General features: G+C 40.4%; 1 protein-coding gene across 1 annotated transcript in view; it reads left to right on the plus strand.

Moving 5' to 3' along the window:
• CD109 (CD109 molecule) overlaps positions 1 to 22,143 on the plus strand; it is a 161,706-nt gene that overhangs the window by 62,522 nt on the left and 77,041 nt on the right. Inside the window, exon 9 of the mRNA XM_049653909.1 lies at positions 2,370 to 2,495. Within this exon, the coding sequence (XP_049509866.1) occupies positions 2,370 to 2,495 (126 nt within the window). The remainder of the gene's footprint in view (positions 1 to 2,369; positions 2,496 to 22,143) is intronic.

The raw sequence follows: 22,143 nt of genomic DNA on the forward strand, positions 1-22,143 counted from the left end.
TTGTTGCCTTAAGGGTGTATCTTGTGATTGTGCCCTGACACTCTGGCGTGGGGCAGCCATGACAAAACCAGGACCTCATCCCTGGTGAGGTGAGGGGACCACCTCATTTAAGTGATTTGACTTCTCCAGTTCTACATGCTAGACAGACGCTGGGTGCATAATCCAGGACTCTGAGGAGTGGCAGAAATACTCCTACTGGACATATTCTCCAGCCGGGGATTTATTGCTTGAGACAGTCTGGCACAGGCAGCAGGTACTTTGCTGTTCTGAGGCACCAGAACCATCTAAAGGTGACTCAGAGAGCACAAGGGGCCACTATTGCAGCATCTCCAGCATGTGGCTGTTCTGGCTGTGTCAGGGCCACTGTCCATGTTGTATATGGCTGTCCTGTGTGTGTCCTAGCAGGAGATGGTGACATACAAATGCTGGGTTCTGCTGTGGTGCCACCATGCATGGCCCGTTCGAATCCTGATGTGTAAAAACTTCTGGTGTTTCTACATTGTCTGTGTTTTCCGGTTGGTGACAGTTAGGCCTAGGTCTGAGGCAGGCTTGACAAACCAGAGAGATTATCTCATTCACTCCCAACCGTCCAGATCCTCCAGGTTCAAAGTCGTCAAAGACTTCATTTAGAACTTCCTTTGTAGGGCCATGGTACCACCTGGGAGAAGCGTATACCCTCACCAAATAATGCATCAGCAGAGTATGAACATTCCTTTCCATTCAGTTTAAATAACACTGGGAATTATTATTATTATTTTTTATTTTTGTCAGGCTGACAGAAGAAAAAAGGTATTTTTTGTTTTCACCCACGCGTCATGCTGTGGCAGGTGCAGGAGAGCCAACAGCTGATTACAATGCCCGTCCTAGGAGTTTGCCAAGGAGGGTGACCTACTTAGTCTTGACTTGGTCTTTGGTTTTAACAATTAGTTTCTGGCTTACTAGACTATTCCTAACTCAATTCTCAGCATTGTCCTTACCTCTGACTTTCACATCCTCCCCCACTTGGGGAGAGAGGTTTCTTCTGGCTTCCGTTAACTGGGCTGACCCACTACGTCTAGTCAAAGGATAGAGAATAACAATCAGGGAAAATATTTGATCCCTGCTCTCATGAGTTCACAGTCTAGCTGGGAACAAAAAACCCCATAAAACCCATGAGTTCAGTAAACTCAAAAGGGGTAGTCCTCAAAAGGGGTAAACTCCAGATGTACTAGGGACTCTCCAGGAAGTGGCCATTTTGTCTGTTGGAAGCATGTATAGGAGGCAGGACACTGGAGTTTATTTCACCTATTGGACAGGAAGGGAGGGCATTCTGTGCAGCAATTGTGGAGACTGAGAAGCATGGGCTTTTGGGAGTGAATTGCAAAGAAATCTGTATGTTTAGAGGAAGATGAGCATAGAAATATAGATGGAATCAGACTGCTAAGTTATGTAAACTATGTCAAGGAGCATAGACCTCATTCTATAGGCAAACAAAAGCTATCACCACCTCGTGGTCCGCTGCTTGTCATATGTCAGGAACTGTACCAAGCATTTCCACCACTTTGCCTCAGTCTCAGATTTGTGTTTCAGATGGACAACACTGTTGGCAGAGGGGAAGATGTATTTATTGGAGGGCAAGAGTGGAGGAGGGAGATTAGTCGTAATAGTCAGAAAACAGGACATGGCAGCTGGATGTGAGGATTAGAGAGAGATTAAAGAGGTGGAGTTGACGGGGCTGGGAATGTGAAGGGAAGTCCGGGATGACTGCTGCATTGGCTTGGCTGAGTGTGCATGACGGGATCCTTGGGGAAGTCTAGGAAAACTGAAGTGTTTTTCCTGGACAACCTTGGCTAAACATGGCTATGATACATTTTGTTGGATTAAACGGTGTGTGGGTTCGAATCCTGAATTCATGTATTACTTACAGTTGAGTGTTTACCTAACCTCTGTGGGAATCTGTTTTCTGCTATAATGTGAGGACAGTCCTACCCTGAGGGAGAGTTGTGATGATTGAGTGACGTATGAGTGGTAATGATACGACAGAGTGCCTGACACGCAGTGGGCCCTGAATACATACACGAGGTCTGTTATCTCTAGGTTAACAATGACAGCACAGGTTTGGTGCTACACATGTCGTGTGTGTTCCATGTAGAGGGAAATATGGTGCCAAGAATTGGAAGGTGGAGCAGAATAAAGATGTTCTCAGGAGGGTATGAGAAAGGAAGAAATTCTGATTTGTCTTCTGTTTAGTAACATATGGCCAACATTTTACAAAACGTATCTCTGTGCCATATTGAGGATGTCCCTGGGAGTGCTGCATGGAGGGCATCATTCATAACACATGTATGCGGCAGTATTTATATAGTTAACATGTACGGTTTTTGTTGTAGGACCCCAAGTCCAATTTGATCCAACAGTGGTTGTCAGAACAAAGTGATCTTGGCATCGTTTCCAAAACTTTTCAATTATCTTCCCATCCAATACTTGGTGACTGGTCCATTCAAGTTCAAGTGAATGTGAGTATAAATATATTTTCAGGGGGAATGCTAAAGTGATTTAATTAGGTCAGGTGGGGAAATATCTCCAATGTCATTTATTCAATGAACAGAAAATTGTTAATCTGAACATCTAGATAATTTAAGGGGTTTATTTTGAAGTTACTGTGTTTATCAATGGGTTAGCTTTCATTGTAATATGTTAGAGGTTTAGCCATTGTTGTCTTTTTCTGTAATACAATGTTTGAAGGTTAAAACACTTGGCATTTTTTTAAATGTTTATTTTTGAGAGACAGAGAGAGACAGAGCATGAGCAGGGGAGGGTCAGAGAGAGAGGGAGACACAGAATCTGAAAGCAGACTCCAGGCTCTGAGCTGTTAACACAGAGCCAGACGTGGGGCTCGAACTCACAGAGTGCGAGATCATGACCTGAGCCGAAGTCGGATGCTCAACCGACTGAGCCACCCAGGCGCCACAAAACGTTTTGTGTTTAATGTAAAACTGATTAATGTTTATTTTACTTATTCAGTGCATACATTGAGTATTTTAAAACTAAGCTACAGATACATAGTTATAATTTAGCAAATTTTATGTCTCTGAATGACTCCTGATGAGATTGGACTAACCTACTTTATCATTGTTTTCAAACACACAGTGATTGGGGTGTCTGGGTGGCTATGCGGTTAAGTGTCTGACTTTGGCTCATATCATGATCTCACGTTTCATGCTTTGGAGCTCCGCATAGGTCTCTGTGCTGACAGCTCAGAGCCTGGAGCCTGCTTCAGGTTCTGTGTCTCCCTCTCTCTCTGCCCCTCCCCCACTTGTGCCTCTCTCTGTCTCTCTCTCAAAAAACAAAACAAAACAAAACATTAAAACATACAAAAAAAAAAAAAAAAAGAAACAGTGGTTTTAAACGACCACACCAATTTTCTGTTCCCCAAGTTCTCTTTCTCCCCAACTCCTCTACCTACTTCCTTTGTTTGTTGCCAACCTTTGAAGCTCTGAGATCTCACAGGGCAGACTCATCTCTCTGCCTTAGGTTTTCTCCTGTGCATCCCTGTGTGATGTTTGAAGATTCATTGAATATTGTCCCATTTTCCTCTGGAGTTTATTAAAAAATATATAAGTTTGTGAATAAGAGCTTTTAAAAATAGTTCTATTAAAAGAGCTGTTGACATTTTGGACAAAAATTTTTTGCTGTGGGCATGGTTGGGTACACTGTAGGATGTTTAGCAGGATCTTTAGCCTCAGCCCCTCAGATGCCAGTAGCAGCCCGAGTGTGCCAAACAGAATTGTCTACAGGCATTGTCACTACAGGCATTGAAGGGGGAAAAATACCCTTTCCCTTCCCCACTGAGAACCACTTTATTAGAAGGAATAATCATTCATTAACATAAGACCTTAAGTGGGATAAGTGTACCAAAAAAATTAAAAAAAATTTTCTCCTTTCTGCTTTTAGGAAGGGTCACATCCTAAAAGCAGATCTAGTCTCTCTTAGCCAGCACATGGTTTTTGAGCATCCATGAAGAGTGCCTACGGAGAGGGTGTGCTGCAGGGGTGAGACAGTTGGGCAGTGAGAAAGTGTAGAGGTGTGTGTAGGGCTCAGGGAAGCCTGGAGGAGGGGGTGTTGAGCTCTAGGGGAGCCAGACATTTGTGCTTATGGAGGAAGAGGAGAGTCAGTGTTTGTGAGACTTCACAGAGAGAAGGCTGTGTGTAAACGTTGGGAAGATGGAAGAGAGCCTCACGGGTCTGGGGGTTTGGGAGAAGTTTGGTGTTACTGGCACATGTGGGGAATGATGGGAGTTGATGATTAGGACATATACTGTGAGCGTGAAGGAATTAGGGTTTTCTTAGTTCCCACCTTTGATTTCACTATAGAGTTCTCCAGGATCAGTTGTTTATCCATCTGTCTGTCTTTCCATCTATCTGTCCCTGTATCAAATATGTGAGGGCGTATAGGGCAGTTGTGGAAATAAGGAGGTAAACATGCAAAATCTCTGTCCTCAATATCATCGTTGTGCTGACATGGATAATATGATAAAAGTTGAATAACATAAGCGTGACAGGAAAACAAGGCAGTGTGACAGCGGAGGAATCGTGAGGTGCTGAGTCAGTGAGGTCCATCAGGTGTTGTTTTTTTTTTTTTTTAATTTTAAAATTTATTTTATTTTTTAAGTTCTAAAAAATTTTATTTTTTTAATTTAAATTCAAGTTAACATATATAGTGTAATAATGATTTTAGGAATAGAAATTAGTGATTCATCACTTACACATAACACCCTGTGCTCATCCCAACAAGTGCCCTCCTTAATGCCCATCGCCCATTTAGCCCATACCCCACCCAAACACCACACCAGCAACCCTCAGTTTGTTCTCTGTATTTAAGAGTCTCTTATGGTTTGTCTTCCTTTCTTTTTTTTTTTTTTTATCTTATTTTTGTTTCCTTTCCCCTATGTTCATCTGTTTTCTTTCTTAAATTCCACATAGGAGTGAAATCATATGATATTTGCCTTTCTCTGACTGACTTAGTTTGCTTAGTATAATACGCTCTAGTTTCATCCACATTGTTGCAAATGGCAAGATTTCATTCTTTTTCATCGCCAAGTAATCTTCCATTGTATCTATGTACCACATCTTCTTTATCTTCTTCATCAGTCTGTGGCATTTGGGCTCTTTCCATACTTTGGCTATTGTTGATAGTGCTGCTATAAACACTGGGGTGCATGTGCCCCTTCGAATCAGCACTCCTGTATCCTTTGGATAAATACCTAGTAGTGTAATTGCTGGGTCATAGGGAGTTCTATCAGTAATTTTTTGAGGAACCTCCATCTGTTTTCCAGAGTGGCCACACCAGTTTGCATCCCCACCACCAGCGCAAAAGGGTTCCTCTCTCTCTGCACCCTTGCCAACATCTGTCATTTCCTGAGTTGTTAATTTTAGCTGTTCTGACAAGTGTGAGGTGGTGTCTCATTGTGGTTTGATTTGTATTTCCCTCATCAGGTACTTCTAAGGGTGCAGGGTGACTTGGACTAGCATGGGATAAAGAAGGTGTATTGTAAGGATGAGTGCTGATGCTTTTGGGATCGCATCTCATTCTGTCTCTCTGGCTGAGTCATTCTCCCCTCACTCTTCTGTCAACCTCTGTGGTGTTTTTAGTCCAAATCTGGACTGGTCGCATTGGCTCATCTGAATAACCATCATCTCAGAGTCCTTCAAGCAACCCTCTTTGTTGGTGGCTGTGGATGGACTTCCCTTGGGTCAGTGTCCACTGTTGGTCCATTCAGAGGCACTTCTGCACTGTGGCCAGGGACAATCTCAGCTGGGTGGCAGCCTCCAAGAGGTTAATTTGTTCAGTGAGTGGTGAACAGGATATGTACTAGAACACAGAGGGTGATAGGATAGTGGAGAAAGACTTTTGGAAGATGTGAGATCATAAATTGAAAATTAACAGGATTTCTCATGCAGTGGTTTGTGGACTGGATCTGTCATATTGATTTGGTCACATTGATTAGGAAAAGAAAGACAAGGAAAGGTAGGTGCTTAAAAAATTCAAATCATTTACAAGATTTGGCCTTTGCCCACCTTTTCAGCTTTGTTAAGTGCCACCCTTGTCCTCGAACAGCCTTGAATGGCCTAATCCCTGTAGACATCTCCATAGCACTCTGTGCTTCTCTTGGTTCATTCATGTCACTTTTAACTGGTGGCATCTAAGAGACTGTAGTCTTTTGGGGCTTGTTCACATCTGTGTCTCTATGACTTAGCACGTGTTTCACACATGGATATCAGTCAGTATTTATTAGATGAGTGTATTAAAGGTATTTAATAATCATTAGTATTGAAATACATATAATGTCTCCTTTTCCACATTCCGTAAGGCATCTTTATCTTTTAGAAAAGACCAGCATATTAATCAGGTACTTGGTGATACAATGTTTTTCTCCCAAATTTTATTGAGGTACAGTTGACAAAAGGATAGGTTACTTAAGTTTACAGTATGATTATTTGATATACATATACGTTGTGAAAGGATTCCTGCCAGGTTATATAATGTTAAGGCACACACTAAGGAAATCTAAGCACTTTTATTTTAAAAAAAAGAAAAGAAAAGAAAAGAAAAGAAAAGAAAAGAAAAGAAAAGAAAAGAGAGTCCTTTAAGGGCCGCCAGGGGTCAGTGTAATCAAAGAAATGTTATGGGAAGCAACCCGAGACCCTGTATTGGTCTCTGGTTTTTATCTTTCCTGGACTCCTGCACAACATTCAAAGATTGTTTATTGCTTATTATTGAACTCCTTTTTCTTTCAGCAGTAAATAATGACTGTGGTAGAAATATATTTATTATTTAAATAGTCCACCACTGTACACTATATTTTTGTTTTTCTAAGGCAGTGACCATTCTCAGGATTAGATCTCAGGGAAGGGAAAACATTTCAGAAGAATGTTTTGAAATTCCATTTGTCTCTAGTAAAAATATGGAGTGATCTTAGTATTAGACTTATTGGAGCTTTGATTTGTAGTGACTGTAATCAGTGTGGCATTCTTTTTTTTTTCTAAGCGTTTATTTATTTTGAGAGAGAAAGAGAGAGAGAGAGAGAGAGGGAGCAAGGGAGGGGCAGAGAGAGAGGAAGAGAGAGAATCACAAGCAGTGTCCACGCTCAAGATAGAGCCCTACTCAGGGCTTGATCTCACAACCATGAGATCAGGACCTTGACTTGAGATCATGACCATGAGATAATGACTTGAGCCAATATCGAGTTGGATGCTTAACTGACTGAGCTACCCAGGTGTCCCAATTAGCAAAGCATTCTTAAATCACCCTTTATGCTAGGCCAGAAAAAAAATCCTTTAGGTAAAGCACACTTGGTGGGCTCCTTGGCATTTCTACAACCGTAACATGTACCTTTATAGAATAAGTGTGAACGAGTCATTTATTATATACTAACCTTTCTAGGTTACTACATTTCTTTTGACCTTCTGATATTGCTTTTCACTTTCAGGATTTTTAATGATGACTAACTATTTTTTTAAAAAAAATTTTTTTTTTTTCAACGTTTTTTATTTTTGGGACAGAGAGAGACAGAGCATGAACGGGGGAGGGGCAGAGAGAGAGGGAGACACAGAATCGGAAACATGCTCCAGGCTCCGAGCCATCAGCCCAGAGCCTGACGCGGGGCTCGAACTCACGGACCGCGAGATCGTGACCTGGCTGAAGTCGGACACTTAACCGACTGCGCCACCCAGGCGCCCCAAACTATTTTGATTTCATAAAATTTCTAGGTTTTTATTCTTATTTTTTATCTCTTTATTGTGCAGTATATAATGGTAGAGCACACACAGTAAGTTCTCCGTATATTCACAGACATGCACTTTTTATAATGATAGTTTATTTATTTATTTAAAGTATTTATTTATTTTGAGAAAGAGAGAGAGAGAGAGAGAGAGTGAGCATGAGCAGGAGAGGGGCAGAGAGAGAGGGAGAGGAGAGAATCCCAAGTAGGCTCTGCACTGTCAGCACAGAGCCAGATGTGGGGCTCGATCACAAACCTTAAGATCATGACCTGTACCAAAATCCAGAGTTGGACGCTTAACTGACTGAGCCACCCAGGTGCCCCTATTATGCTAGTTTAATTACATTGCAAAGCAACTCTTGATAATAACTTTTAAGCTCTTTAAAAAAATTTTTTTAAATGTTTATTTATTTTTGAGAGAGACAGACAGAGTGCAAGCTGGGGAGGGGCAGAGATACAGAATCCGAAGCAGGCTCCAGGCTCTGAGCTGTCAGCGCAGAGCCTGACATGGAGCTTGAACTCATGGACTGTGAGATCATGACCTGAGCTGAAGTCAGACGCTTAACAGAATGAGCCACCCAGGTGCCCCTAAGCTTTTTTAAACTTAGGAAATTTAGTAAGAGCACTGATTTATTTTTTTATTTTTTTTATGTGTGCTACTTATGCATGTACTTAATTTGTGTACCTGCCTGGAATGCGAATGGTTCTTTGCTGTGCTGGGGACTGTGCTTCTTCTCTTGAGAAGAATCACTATCCCTTTTTCCTTTAGTAGCACCTCCCCTGCCCCAACATTTCTGTCTTAACTTCCAGGAGCACCGCATCCTCCTCTTAGAGGGTAGAGGTTTATTTTAGCTATAATGCCTCTTCATAGAAGTGTGTTTTACAGAGTTGCTATGTTTCAGGTACATTAAAGGACAACTGGGGAGATGTGCTCCAGTTTAATAATCATCTTACAAATACACCTTGGGCAGATAACTTGTGAATGTTAAACACTGCTTATATTTTCATTGTTTTGCAGTACTTCTCTAGGTGCCTTATCTTTCTAGGTATCTACCTCTTGACTGGTATCCTTGGCTCTCCCAAATAGTTGCAATTTTGTTTTTCATTATTTTTAAAGTAGACTCAGCACCGAACGTGGGGCTCAGACTTATGATTGTGAGATGAAGAGTCTCATGCTCTATTGACTGAGCCTTTCCTTTTTTTTTAATGGTGGTAAAATATACATGAAATTTACTATCTTAACTTTTGAGTGTATGGTTTAGTGGTATTAAATATACTCACATTGTTGTCCAGCCATCACTGCCATCGATCTCCTGAACTCTTTACATCTTGCAGAACTGAAACTGTTGACCCACTAAACACTAACCTCCCATTCCTCCTCTTTTCCATCCAGGGGCAACCACCATTCTACTTTCTGTCCCTATGAACTTGACTACTCTAAGTACTTCATATAGGTGGGGCCATATAGTATTTGTTTTTTGTTTTTGTTTTTGTTTTTTGTGACTGGCTTATTTCACCTAGCATAATATCCTCAAGGTTTATCCATATGGCAGCATGTGTCAGAATTTCATTCCTTTTTAAGGCTGAAAATATTCCATTGCATGTATAACCAGGTTTCATTACAAATGATCTTTCATCTATGATTTAAAAATTATATTCCAGGTTTAGAGGTTCTTTAAAACCTTTTTTTTTTTTAATTTGAGATAGAGATAAAGAGAGAGAGAATGAGAGAGAGAGAGACAGCAAGGGGAGGGGCAGCAGGAGAGAGAGAGAGAGAGAGAGAGAGAGAGAGAGAGAGAGAGACTCAAGCAGGATCCATGCTCAGTGTGGAGCCCGACACAGGGCTTGATTCCACAACTCAGGGATCATGACCTGAGCCGAAATTAAGAGTTGGACACTCAACAAGCTGAGCCACCCAGGAGTCCCTAAAAGTTGTTGAAAAGAATGGCTTGTGTTGGTGTCTGAACACCAGGCTCCTGGAGCCAGGAGGGACCTGGCCATACCAGCCCTTTCCCTGGGGGTAGCCCACAGTCCTCAGTTGCAGGACTCTGGGTGACCCCAGAATTGGCACTCTTGTTTCTCTGAGAACCTGAAGGAAGAGCCTGAGTCACAGAGAAATCCTGCTCAGTTGATAATTGTAGCTCTTACCCTTTTTCTACAGCGACAGATGGAAGCCTGTGTTCCCTTCTAGAGGAGCTCATGCAGCTAAGTTGAGCGTGTGAAGTTCCACTTGCTAGAACTTACCAGTGTTCTCAAACAGCAGTGTGCCTAAGAGTCAACTGACTGGGGAGCTTGTTTAAGATGCAGAGTTCAGGGCCTACCCCCAGATCCCAAGTCAGTATTGCTGGCACATGACCTAAGAATTTGCATTTTAAATGAACACTCTGGGAAATTCCGTTGTTTTTCTGGACCACATCTTGAGAAATGCTGATTTATGTCCGCAGTCAGGAGTCTTTACTTTCTATCTATTCTGCTGAGAGACAGTGTTGGGTAGTATAAAAGATGTAGAACAGGAGATGGACCCCCAATTCATTCTTTAATTTTCTAGTGGTGAGACTCTGGGCTGTTTACTTTGACTCTCTAGGTAAGTAGCTCTATGGAGCTCTCTGGTACCCTAGCTTACTATAGCAAATTTTTGGGGAAAATCTATATTTTTACAACAGCTTCTCTGGTGATTTAGATGCACAGCCAGCGTGGGAACCACTGAACTAGGTAATCATGTGGTTTCTTCTAGTTGTAAGTGACTGTGGTTCTCAGCCCTTGTCTCACTCTGAAGCAGTGTTAGGGTGGGGACAAGTAATTGAAGGTAGAGAACTCAACTCAGTAGTCCCAAGACTTGAAATTAGTCCTTTGGAACCCTGTCTGATACATGTGGGTGTCAAGTTATTATGCAAATCAGAAGCAGTCTGCAACAAATTGTTCCTTTGTTTACAGCAGTTTCATGTATTTTCTTTCAAGTTAATTATTGTGGAAAGGTTAGTAAGGATTGCTAGCATCTCATGGCTTTTTATAGCCTTTTAGACTGCTCCTTATCTTTCTGGCCTTGCTGCCTAGCTATGGCCTGGGTCAGTTTCCTTCTGCTGGAGCTATTTGTCCTTTGCAAAGGAGCACATCTTTGTTTGGACAGTTCCTGTCCTTGAAGCTCTCTGCAAGTAGCATCTGGTAACCCTTCCCCTGGCTTGTGATGACAGCTTAACAGAAAGCATGGAGCAAACTGTGACAGGTCAGAAAACAGTGGCATCCTCTCTGGAATGTAGATGTAGCTTCCAAAATACTTTTGCTAGCCTCTGCTTAAAGGAAGACTGTTTTTTTTGGGAAAGACTTCAAGTTCTTACTTCCATGTGCTGGGAGAGAGGGGAGGGGAGTTGGTTTTAAAATTCTGATTTCTTACAGCGGCAACTGGCAGGTCAACACTTCATTCTCTGTTCTTCCACGGGTCCTTATACACACCTTTACTACAGCACTTACTGATCAGAGCAGTTGTTTCCTTTTTTTTTTTTTAATTGTGGCAAGATATAAATAACATAAAATTTACCATTGTAGCCATTTTTAAGTATATAGTTCAGTGGCATCAAGTACATTTACATCCATCACCACCATCAATTTCCAGAATTTGTTTCATCTTTCCAAACTGTGGTCAGTGTAGTTAAAAAAAGTTTTTTTTCAATGTGTATTTATTTTTGAGAGACAGAGACAGAGTGTGAGTGGGGAAGGGGCAGAGCAAGAGGGAGACACAGATCCAATGCAGGCTCCAGGGTCTGAGCTGTCAGCACAGAGCCTGACATGGGGCTTGAACCCACAAGCCGTGAGAGCATGACCTGAGCTGAAGTCAGACGCTCAACAGACTGAGCCATCCAGGGTGCCCCAGGGTAGTTTTTTTTTAAATGTCTATTTTTTTCAGAGAGAGAGAGCATGAGCAGGGGAGGGGCAGAGAGAGAGGGGGACAAAGGATCAGAAGTGGGCTCTGTGCTGACAGCAGCGAGCCTGATGTGAGACTTGAACTCAAGAACTGTGAATTCGTGACCTGAGCCGAAGTTGGACACTCAACCGACTGAGCCACCATTCTAGTTTTAAAAAATATGACTGCCTTATTTAGTAGACTGTGAGTTGCTTAAAGACAGGAATTCTATTTTCATTAATGTTCATATTTATTCTGGCTAATAAAGTATTTGATCTGTTGTAGGAACCCATTCATGCATGTGGGATGAAAGAATAAGTGAATGAACAGTTTCTTCTAGACTATTGCTATTAATTATTATCCTCTGTGGTATTCTTTGACTTAGAGTTCTAGTCTTCCATATACTACCAAACTTAGAAGAAATATGTTCATGTATTTGCATTTTGAGAATATGTATAGCTGCTGTATTTGAGGCACCTGTGAGCCAGTGGAAAACAGGCCTTTTGGATTAATGTTCTGGACTTTCTGATTCTGAAAATTAAAAAAGGTTTCAGTCAAGAACTGAATATCCTAGCCTCTTATAAACTTCTGTAGTGAGCTGTTTGATCTGCTATTGTTAGTCCTTTGGTGGTATGCATTTTGATTTCTGGACCTCAACCTAATTTTTTTGAAGAGTTCCTTGTCTTGTTCTTTCCCTCCAAAAGCCACCCCAGGAGTGCCCTTCAAGGGTGTTTTACCTGCTGTCCTCTTCAGGTACATCTTAATGGCATCAGGCAGAAACTCTGGGTCAGGTATTAGTGTATCAGTGAAATGGAGGGTGCTAGGAAGCCATCAGCACATAGCAAGGTTACCCCGTTCAACCTCCTCATTTTATGGAAGAAGAGTTGGAGAGAAGTAATGTGACCTGGTTAGGCTCACACAGTGTTATGGTAGGGTCAGAGCTAGAAGCTAGATTTCCTGACACTTTCAGCTGAATAACATTAAATTATTTAATATGTACTGTAATTGTTGTTTAAAGATAGTCATGTTTTTGGTTGAGTTTAGACGTCAACAGATCTTGCTGTATACATTGGTGGAGAAGATGCCCACATCTATGACATGATTTGAGGGTGCCAATCACTCCTTCACACATTAGATTGTTTCCTTGTTTTATATTTGGCTTTTAAAGTTTTTGTTTTAATTCCAGTTAGTTAACATACAGTGTTATATTAGGTTCAGGTGTATAATATAGTGATTCAACAGTTCTATACATTGCCTGGTGCTCATCACAGCAAGTGCACGCCTTAATCCCTTTCACCTATTTCACCCATCCCCCCACCCACTTCCCCTCTGGTAAGAGTCTGTTTCTTGGTTTGTCTCTCTCTTTTTTTTTCTTTCCGCTCCTTTGTTTTGTTTCTTAAATTCCACATATGGTATTTGTCTTTCTCTGACTGACTTACTTTGCTTAGCATTATACTCCCTAACTCCGTCCATGTTGTTGCAAATGGCAAGATTTCATTCTTTTTTTATGGCTGAGTGACATTACAATATATTTATATACCACATCTTCTTTATCCATTTATCAAGTGATGAACACTTAGGCTGCTTCCATAGTTTGGCTATTGTAAATAATGTTACTATAAATATCAGGGTGCATGTGACCCCTTGAATACGAAAGTATTCTTTGGTTAAATACCTAGTAGTGCAAATGCTGGATCATAGGGTAGTTCTGTTTTAAAATTTTTGAGGAACCTCCATATTGTTTTGCACAGTGGCTGCATCAGTTTGCGTTCCATCAACAGTGCATGAGTTTTCCTTTTTCTCCACATCCTTGCCAACACCTGTTGTTTCTTGTGTTGTTGAATTTAGCCATTTTGACAAGTGTGAGGTGATATCTTATTAAAACTTTGATTTGCATTTCCCTGATGGTAAGTGATGAACATCTTTTCATCTGTTCTTCTGTTCATCTGTTTCATCTCTTCATCTGTTCACCTGTTCTTCTGCCTATTTTTTAAAATTGGATTATTTGTTTTTTGGGTGTTGAGTCTGATAAGTTCTTTATAGATTTTAGACACCAACCCTTTATCAGATATGTCATTTGCAAATATCTTCTCCCATCCTGTAGGCTGCCTTTCAGTTTTGTTGATTGTTTCCTCTGCAGAAGCTTTTTATTTTGATGTAGTCCCAATAGTTTATTTTTGTTTTTGTATCCCTTGCCTCAGGAGAGATATCTAGAAAGAAGTTGCCATGGTCGATGTCAAAGAGGTTAGGTTGAGAACAACCTACCTTCTAGGATTTTTTTGGTTTCAGGTCTCACATTGAGGTCTTTAATCAACTTTGAATTTATTTTTGTATATGATGTAAGAAAGTGGTCTAGTTTCATTTTTTGCATGTTCCTGTCCAGGTTTCCCAACACCATTTGTTGAAAAGATTGTCTTTTTCCATTGGATATTCTTTCTTGCTTTGTTGGAGATTAATTGACCATGTAGTTGTGGGTTTATTTCTGGGTTTTCTGTTCTTTCTGTGGATCTGTGTCTGTTTCTATGTCAGTACCATATTGTTTTGATTACTACAGCTTTGTAATATAATTTGAAGTCTGGAATTGTGATGCCTCCAACTTTGCTTTGCTTTGGCTATTTGGGGTCTTTTGTGGTTTCATGCAAATTTTAGGATTGTTTTTCTAGCTTGGTGAAAAATCCTGTTGCTACTTTGATAGTAATTGCATTAAATGTGTAGATTCCTTTGTGTAGTCATAGACGTTTTAACAATATTTGTTCTTCCAGTCCATGAGGTTGGGATGTGTTTCTATTTCTTTGTCTGATAAGTTCTTCAGTGTTTTATGGTTTTCAGAATACAGGTCTTTCACCTCTTTGGTTAGGTTTATTACTAGGTATCTTACTGCTTTTGGAGCAGTTGTAAATGGGATTAGTTTCTTTTTCTACTGCTTCATTATTGGTGTATATAAATGCAACAGATTCTGTACATTGATTTTGTATCCTGTGATTTTACTGAATTTATTAGTTCTAGCAGTTTTTTTTTGTGGAGTCTTTCAGTTTTTCTATATATAGTATTATGTTATCTGCAAATAGTGAAAGTTTTACTTCTTCCTTGCCAATTTGGGTGCTTTCTATTTCTTTTTGTTGTCTGATTGATATGGTTAGGACTTCCAGGACTATGTTGAACAAAAGTGGTGAGAGTGGACATCCTTGGCTTGTTCCTGACCTTGGGGAAAAGCTCCAGTATTTTCCCATTAAGGATGATGTTATATTTTTCATATATATGGCCTTTATTATGTTGAGGTATGCTCCCTCTAAATCTACTTTTATTATGAATGTATGTTGTACTTTGTCAAATGCTTTTTATGCATGTATTGAAATGATCTTATAGTTCTTATCCTTTCTCTTATTGATGTGCTATATCATGTTAATTGTTTTGCAAATATTGAACCACTCTTGCAATTCAGGAATAAATCCCACTTGATCGTGGGGCATGATTTTTTTAAATGTATTATTGAATTTAGTTTGCTAGTATTTTGTTGAGGATTTTTGCATCTATGTTCATCAGAGATATTGGCCTGTAATTCTCTTTTTTAGTGGTGCCTTTATCTGGTTTTGGTAACAGGGTAATGCTGGCCTCATAGAATGAATTTGGGTTTTCCTTCCTTTTCTGTTTTTTGGAATGGTTTGGGAAGAACAGGTATTAACTCTTATTTAAATATTTGGTAGAATTTGCCTGTAAGGGCTTTTGACTTTTGTTTTTTGGGAGGGTTTTTTTTTTTTTTGGAGTTTTTTGATTACTGATTCAATTTCTTTGCTGGTTATTGGTCTGTTCAAATTTTATATTTCTTCCTGTCTCAGTTTTGGTAGGGTATAGGTTCCTAGGAATTTATCTATTTCTTCTAGGTTGTCTAATTTGTTGGCATTTAGTTTTTCATAATACCCCTTATAATTATTTGTATTTCTGTGGTGTTGGTTGTTACTTCTCCTCTCTCATCTGTGAATTTATTTATTTGAGTTTCACATTGGGTTGTTTTCAACATGTATCACATTCTGACCACAAGAGCCATGGCTTTAGACTGAAGATTTTGAGTGCTGGAGACTCATGTTATAGCATACAGGCTATCTGGTAGGGGAAATAGGCTAACATCCATTAATGTATTAGTAAGGATTACTTTGCTGTAACCTAGCAGACTATATAATCTTGGTGATATAAGACATAGAGGAATAATTTTTGAAGAACTTTTTATTTTGAAGTAGATTCATAGAAAATTGTGAAGATAGTATGGAGAGGTCCTGTGTGCCCTTTACACAGTGTACTAAATGGTTTTATCTTGCATTATTCTAGTACAACCTCAAAAACAGGAACTTGACATTGGTATGATGTGTGTATATAGTTCTATAAGATGCTCAGTTTTCAATGGCATAGAGGGAGTTTTGGAAAGTTACAGCTCTTTGGACTCTGCTGGTGACAGCCCTGGGTCCCAGGTGGGACACTAAAATGAGTACTGTGTCCCTGGGTAGAGTGAGAAAAGAAGAAATGAGCAAGAAATGGAATTATTTTGCTTCAAGGGTAATTTTCCCATTCAATACAGAGTTGTAGCTATGCTTCTCCTTTTTCCTCTTGCTTGAGATAGGTGCCCAAGAAAGGTGGCCATGTGGCATATCTTTAAAAACTTTTATTCTTTTTACTTTCAGTAGGAACAGAGAGGGTTAAATGAATGTGCGTGTGTGCGTGCACGCGTGTGTGTGTGTGTTTTAAAGAGAGTATGCTTCTAGTTAGCACTTTTCTGGTAAGGAAACCAGTTTGTCTCTTGTACAGCATAATATATTTGTACTGCAAATGGAGAAACTTTTTAGGAGCATGCATGTGCTTGTGTCATTGGGTGTCTGGTCCACCATCCTTCTAACTGGAGTCTTATATGGTCTATGTCTTGGTTATTCATTAGATCCATTTTCCCCAAGTCCTAGTACTATGAGTAACTATCAGGTATAGAACAAATTATGTTCATCTTTAGTTTAGTTACAGTCTTTTAAAAAACTTAAAAAAATGTTTAATTTTGAGAGAGAGAGAGAGCCAGAAAGAGAGAGTGCGTGAGTGGGGGGAGGGGCAGAGAGAGAAAGAGACAGTATCCAAAGCAGGCTCTGTCTGAGCTGTCAGCACAGTCTGCCCTGGGGCTCGAACACATAAACTGTGAGGTCATGACCTGAGCTGAAGTCAGATTCTGAGCCACCCTAGTTAATAGTCTTGATGAGTACCAGAATGTTTGTAATTCTTTCTAAAATGAGAGAATGGATTGAGGAAAATGCTGTCTGATGGGGGAGATTCTGGTCTCTCCCTTCTCACTCTCAGTAGATAATCTTTCTACTTCATAAAAAACCGAAGTTATCAGATAGGAATTTCTTTAAACTGCTCTGCCAGATTTACATGTCTACCTGTGTGTGTACCCATCTCATGGTCCTCTTCTTTTACCGAAAGATGTAATTCTTCATATCTAAGACCAAAACCTCAACCTCTTCCCTGGTTTCTCCCTTCTACTTTCTCAGAAACCTTACAATGTTAATTATCTCTTCTTTCTCCTGAATCTTCAACCTGGATCTCTCTCTCCTGGATCTTTCCACAAAATCTAGTATGTTCAAGTCTCTCACAGGATTAAGGAGAGAGGGAGAGGGGGAGGAGGAGTGAAAGGGAGGGGGGATGGGCGGGGAGAAAGAGAGAGAGACAGAGAGACAGGCAGACACTGAACTCTGACCCTAGTTTCCTTGCCGGTAACTACTTTTTTTCTTTCCCATTCTAGCCAATTTTTTTTCTTAAGTTGTCTCATCTCTGTACCTCCCACTTCCTTCCCTCACTCCAATTTGGTACTTAAGTTTCTTTCTACTAGTTTGCTAGCCTGGGTTCTTCTCCTTGTCTTCTTTTGTCATGTATTCTTTCATACATATGGGGATATTGTAGAGTTTGGCTTTAAATTTCTTTCGTTTCTCACTCTAGACAAGTTAATTAATAGATATGGTTGCATTTTTCATCTATACACTAATGACTTTCAAATTTGTCTGAGAGAACCCAGAGCTCTGTGTTGCAGACCTTTATAACCATCTGCCTACTTAACATCTCTGCTTGGATGTTTTAAAGGCATCCTGAACTCCTCGTATACAGTATCATTCTTATAATCATCGCTCACCACACCTGGCTCTTTTCCAGCGTTCTTTTTTTTTTTTTTTTTTTTTTTTCAACGTTTTTTATTTATTTTTGGGACAGAGAGAGACAGAGCATGAACGGGGGAGGGGCAGAGAGAGAGGGAGACACAGAATCGGAAACAGGCTCCAGGCTCCGAGCCATCAGCCCAGAGCCTGACGCGGGGCTCAAACTCACGGACCGCGAGATCGTGACCTGGCTGAAGTCGGACGCTTAACCGACTGCGCCACCCAGGTGCCCCTTTTCCAGCGTTCTTTATCTTACTGAATTACTCCATTTCCATCCAGTTATTCAAGCTGGTACCCTTGGAGTTTCCTTGACATTTCATCTCTCCTACCATCCTTATCCAGACCTTCACCAGTTCCCACAGATTGTACCCTTAAATATATTTCAAATCCATCTACTTTTACTTCTCTTTATTTTCACCTCTGCCTTTTTTGTCCAAGCCACCATTATATTTTCCCTAGATATTTACAGTTTCTCTTAATGCATCTCCCTACATTTACTTTTTTCCTCTTGTAATCAGTTCCTTACATAGCAGTGAAAGTAATCTAAACATTAAATTGGATCATGTTATTTCTCAGCTTAAAACTCTCCAAAGGCTTTCCATTGCCCTCAGAATAAAATTCATGTGTTTTACCATGGCCTACACAAGGCCTTGCCTGATCTGACTACTTTTCCAGCCTCATCTTCAAGTTTCATAATTCCCTATGAATTTAATTCACAACTTTTATCATTGTCTATAATTATATATTTATGTGTATGATTATTTGATAAATATATTTCTTTTCACCAAATTAAAAACCCCATCCTGGGAAGGTGTCTGTCCATCACTTAGCACAATGCTGGCACTTAGGTTCAATAATTCTCTGTTGAAGGATGGATGAATGAAAGCATTTGTTTTGTTTGCGGTGTAGTTCTGTTAGTTCTGATTCAGTAACGGGGTGGGAACTGGGCATCTCTGTTTATTGAATCTACCACAGTTGATCCCGATGCCTGGCTTGAAAACTCCAAGAGAAATATGTTGCAACTACACTTTAGGCCACAGATGTTTAGACTCTAAACAGGAAAGGAAAGGACAATGTGAATGTTAACAAACATTTCCGTTCTTTTGCACATCTATCATTTCTCCAAGTAGGTCAATATACATCTACTGAGACTTTTATGGATGATACTTTCATTGTGATTTCTTTTTAATTTTTAAGTTATTTGCTAATTTTATGGTAAAAATGAAAGAGGAAAAAGATAAGATGTTAAACAATTCTTGTTCTGTGGGAAAAAGATAGATGTTACACAATTATTGTTCTGTAGGTATTAGGCTTAAGCATAGGATAATTAGTAGGAATCTGAATGAAACTAAAAATATAGAATTTTCTTAATGTACATTAGGTGGGAAGAAATACCAGTCTAAGTAAACACCCAAAGATGATAAGACACAAAACCTACTTTCAAGGAGCTTACAGTCAGGGAAGACTTCATGTAATAAATTGGAAAGAGCACTAGGTTGGGAGTTACATGACGTGGGGCCTCATGCTGTGGTCAAGGGACTGTGGACAAGTTCTTTCAGCTCTGGATCTGTTTTCCTCAGCTCTAAAATAAGGAGTTTGGGTCAGAGGACTTGTAAGCCTCTTCACATCTTTAAAAATTCCATGCTTCAACTAGATGGAGGTGGAGGGCACTGTAAGACTCAGATGGGGACCGTGGGGGAGAGGTGGAACGAGGTGCGGAGCTAGGTGACAGCAGTAGGGTTGGGAGCAAGCACTTGCCTGGAGTGGAGGCCCTGCAGAGAGTAATAGTTAAAGAGAATGTTGGAAGAGTTTGTGGGTCAAGCTATGGAGCATATTGGATATTAAGCTAATGTTTTAGATTTTATTTTATTTTATTTATTTTATTTTGTTAAAAAAAATTTTTTTTTCAACGTTTATTTATTTTTGAGACAGAGAGAGACAGAGCATGAACAGGGGAGGGGCAGAGAGAGAGGGAGACACAGAATCTGAAACAGGCTCCAGAATGTCAGTGCAGAGCCTGATGTGGGGTTCGAACCCACGGGCCATGAGATCATGACCTGAGCCGAAGTCGGACACCCAACCAACCAAGCCACCCAGGCGCCTCTAGATTTTATTTTGTAGACAGTGGGGGCCTCTAAAAACTTTTATTTTACTTTGAATGTTAATGTTATAAATTTCATATAATACTTCGGAGGACAAAGAAAGCAAAAATCTTATGTGAATGAGTTTCTTATTATAAAAGATATAAAAATTACACTTTTGTTATTTTTCTCTGATTATAAAAGTAACACATGCCCAATGTAAAAACACCAAAACGTTATTCAGTAGAAAGAATGACATGTTGTCATGATAAACCTCTGAAAAACAACAACAAAAAATGTCATTGATATTTGTTGTCTTGTTGATTTTTGTAGTGTGACATGATTACAGTAGTATTTTAGGAAGATCATAGCATGTGAGGTGATTGAAAGGAGAGGAACTGAAGTCAGGGAGATGCCAGAGGGTTAGTATCATTGCTTAGCAAGTACAGCCTACCTTCTGTGTTAGGTTATAACAGTCTAGTCTGAAGGTAATAGGAGATTGCTTTAGGGGAGCAGCACAAACTAAAGAGGAATCGGTGAATTCAAGAGACACTTTGAAGGAAGATTCATCAGGTTTAGGGACTGATTAGATCGGATTGCGAAAAGGAGAAAGAGAAATCTTAGATGTTATCTATCTATCTATCTCTCTATCTCTCTATCTATTTAAAATGAGAGAGAGAGCAAGATAGTGCGAGTGGGGGATGGGGCAGAGAGGGGGGAGAGAGAGAATCTCAAGCAGGCTCTGTGTGGAGCGTGGATCCCGCAACCCTGGGATCATGACCTGAGCCGAAATCAAGAGTCGGACACTCAACCTACTGAGCTGCCCAAGTGCCCCAAAGGGTGTTAAATTAATTAAATAAGGAGGTCATTAGACTGATGTGGCTGTATTGCCATGGCTGACTACTTATGCAAACCAAAATCTAAGTCTGTGAATGCCTCAAGGTTACAAAATCAAAATGCTAAGGGTAACCAGTCACAAACAGCCAACTAAGGCTTTAAGTTATAGCCAATCACTAATTTCCTTACTTTGCTTCTGCCTTTTCTCTCTAAAAGTTTCTCCCTGAGCTCCTGTTGGTGGAGCATGCTTAACCAATTGTTGGTCAGCACTGCCCAATTCCAATTGAATTCTGTTCACATAAACTCTTAAGATAATTTTATTTATTTTATTTTACTTTGTTTTATTTTAGAGAGAGAGAGGGAGAGGGAGTGGGGTGTAAGCTTGAGCAGGGGAAGGGCAGAAGGAGAGAGAGAGAGAGAGAGAGAGAGAGAGAGAGAGAGAGAGAGAGAATATCTCAAGCAGGCTCCGGGCTCAGTGAGGAGCCCAATTTGAGTCTCATCCCATGGCCCTGGGATCATGACCTGAGCTGAAACCAAGAGTCGGACACTCAACTGACTCAGCCACCCAGGTACCCCAAACTCTTAAAATTTTTAATGTGTTTCAGTTTACCTTTTAACAGAGGTGACCCTGGGATTTTAAGTGTGGGCTCTGGGAGAAATTTGCCCATTACAGGGGAATTTGGGGCTGGAAACTTGGTTTAGGGAAGAGAGATGGGCAGGCTGATCAGAGGGAAATCACTACATTCAGCAGCTAAGCAGGGGAGCCACCCAAAGCAACAGAGAATGAACAGCCAGGTTTGGAATGAGAGAACCAAGAAAGTACAGGCACAGAGCAGAGCAGAAGGGATTCAGAGAGGGTGGCTACAGCATTAGGTGCTGCAGAAGTCTCCAGGAGAACCAGGCCTGAGAGAGACTCCATAGGCAATTAGCAGAGACAAGGAGCCACTGCTTACTGAGTGCCCTTCCATGCCAGTGACATGGTAGTGGTGGAATCTGGGTGACAGGGGCAATAAAGAGTATAGACAGCTCATTTAAATCTTTTGTTTCTGAGAAGGAGAACATTAATATAGTATGTTGTGGGTACAGCAGCAAAAACACCATATAATTTCATTCCTATTATGGATTAAGGAGACATTTGTAGATCTGTTGAGAACTCTAACCATAACTGTTTCAGTGGGAAATCTTATGAGTCAGAATTGTCGATACCGTCTGCATCCCCAGCCTTTCTTAACATGAACAGTTGGCCTGTTTGGTGTGCCCAGTTATTTGTGTGTGACTGTGAGGTTGAACATGTATAACGTGAAAGGTGCAATACAAAAACCACAGCATTATTTTTTGCCATTTAGTCCTGCTCTTTGGGACACATTCTATCCTATTAGTTGGTTGAAA

This window comes from Panthera uncia, assembly GCF_023721935.1.
Source record: "Panthera uncia isolate 11264 chromosome B2 unlocalized genomic scaffold, Puncia_PCG_1.0 HiC_scaffold_24, whole genome shotgun sequence".
In the NCBI taxonomy this organism is placed as follows: Eukaryota; Metazoa; Chordata; class Mammalia; order Carnivora; family Felidae; genus Panthera; species Panthera uncia.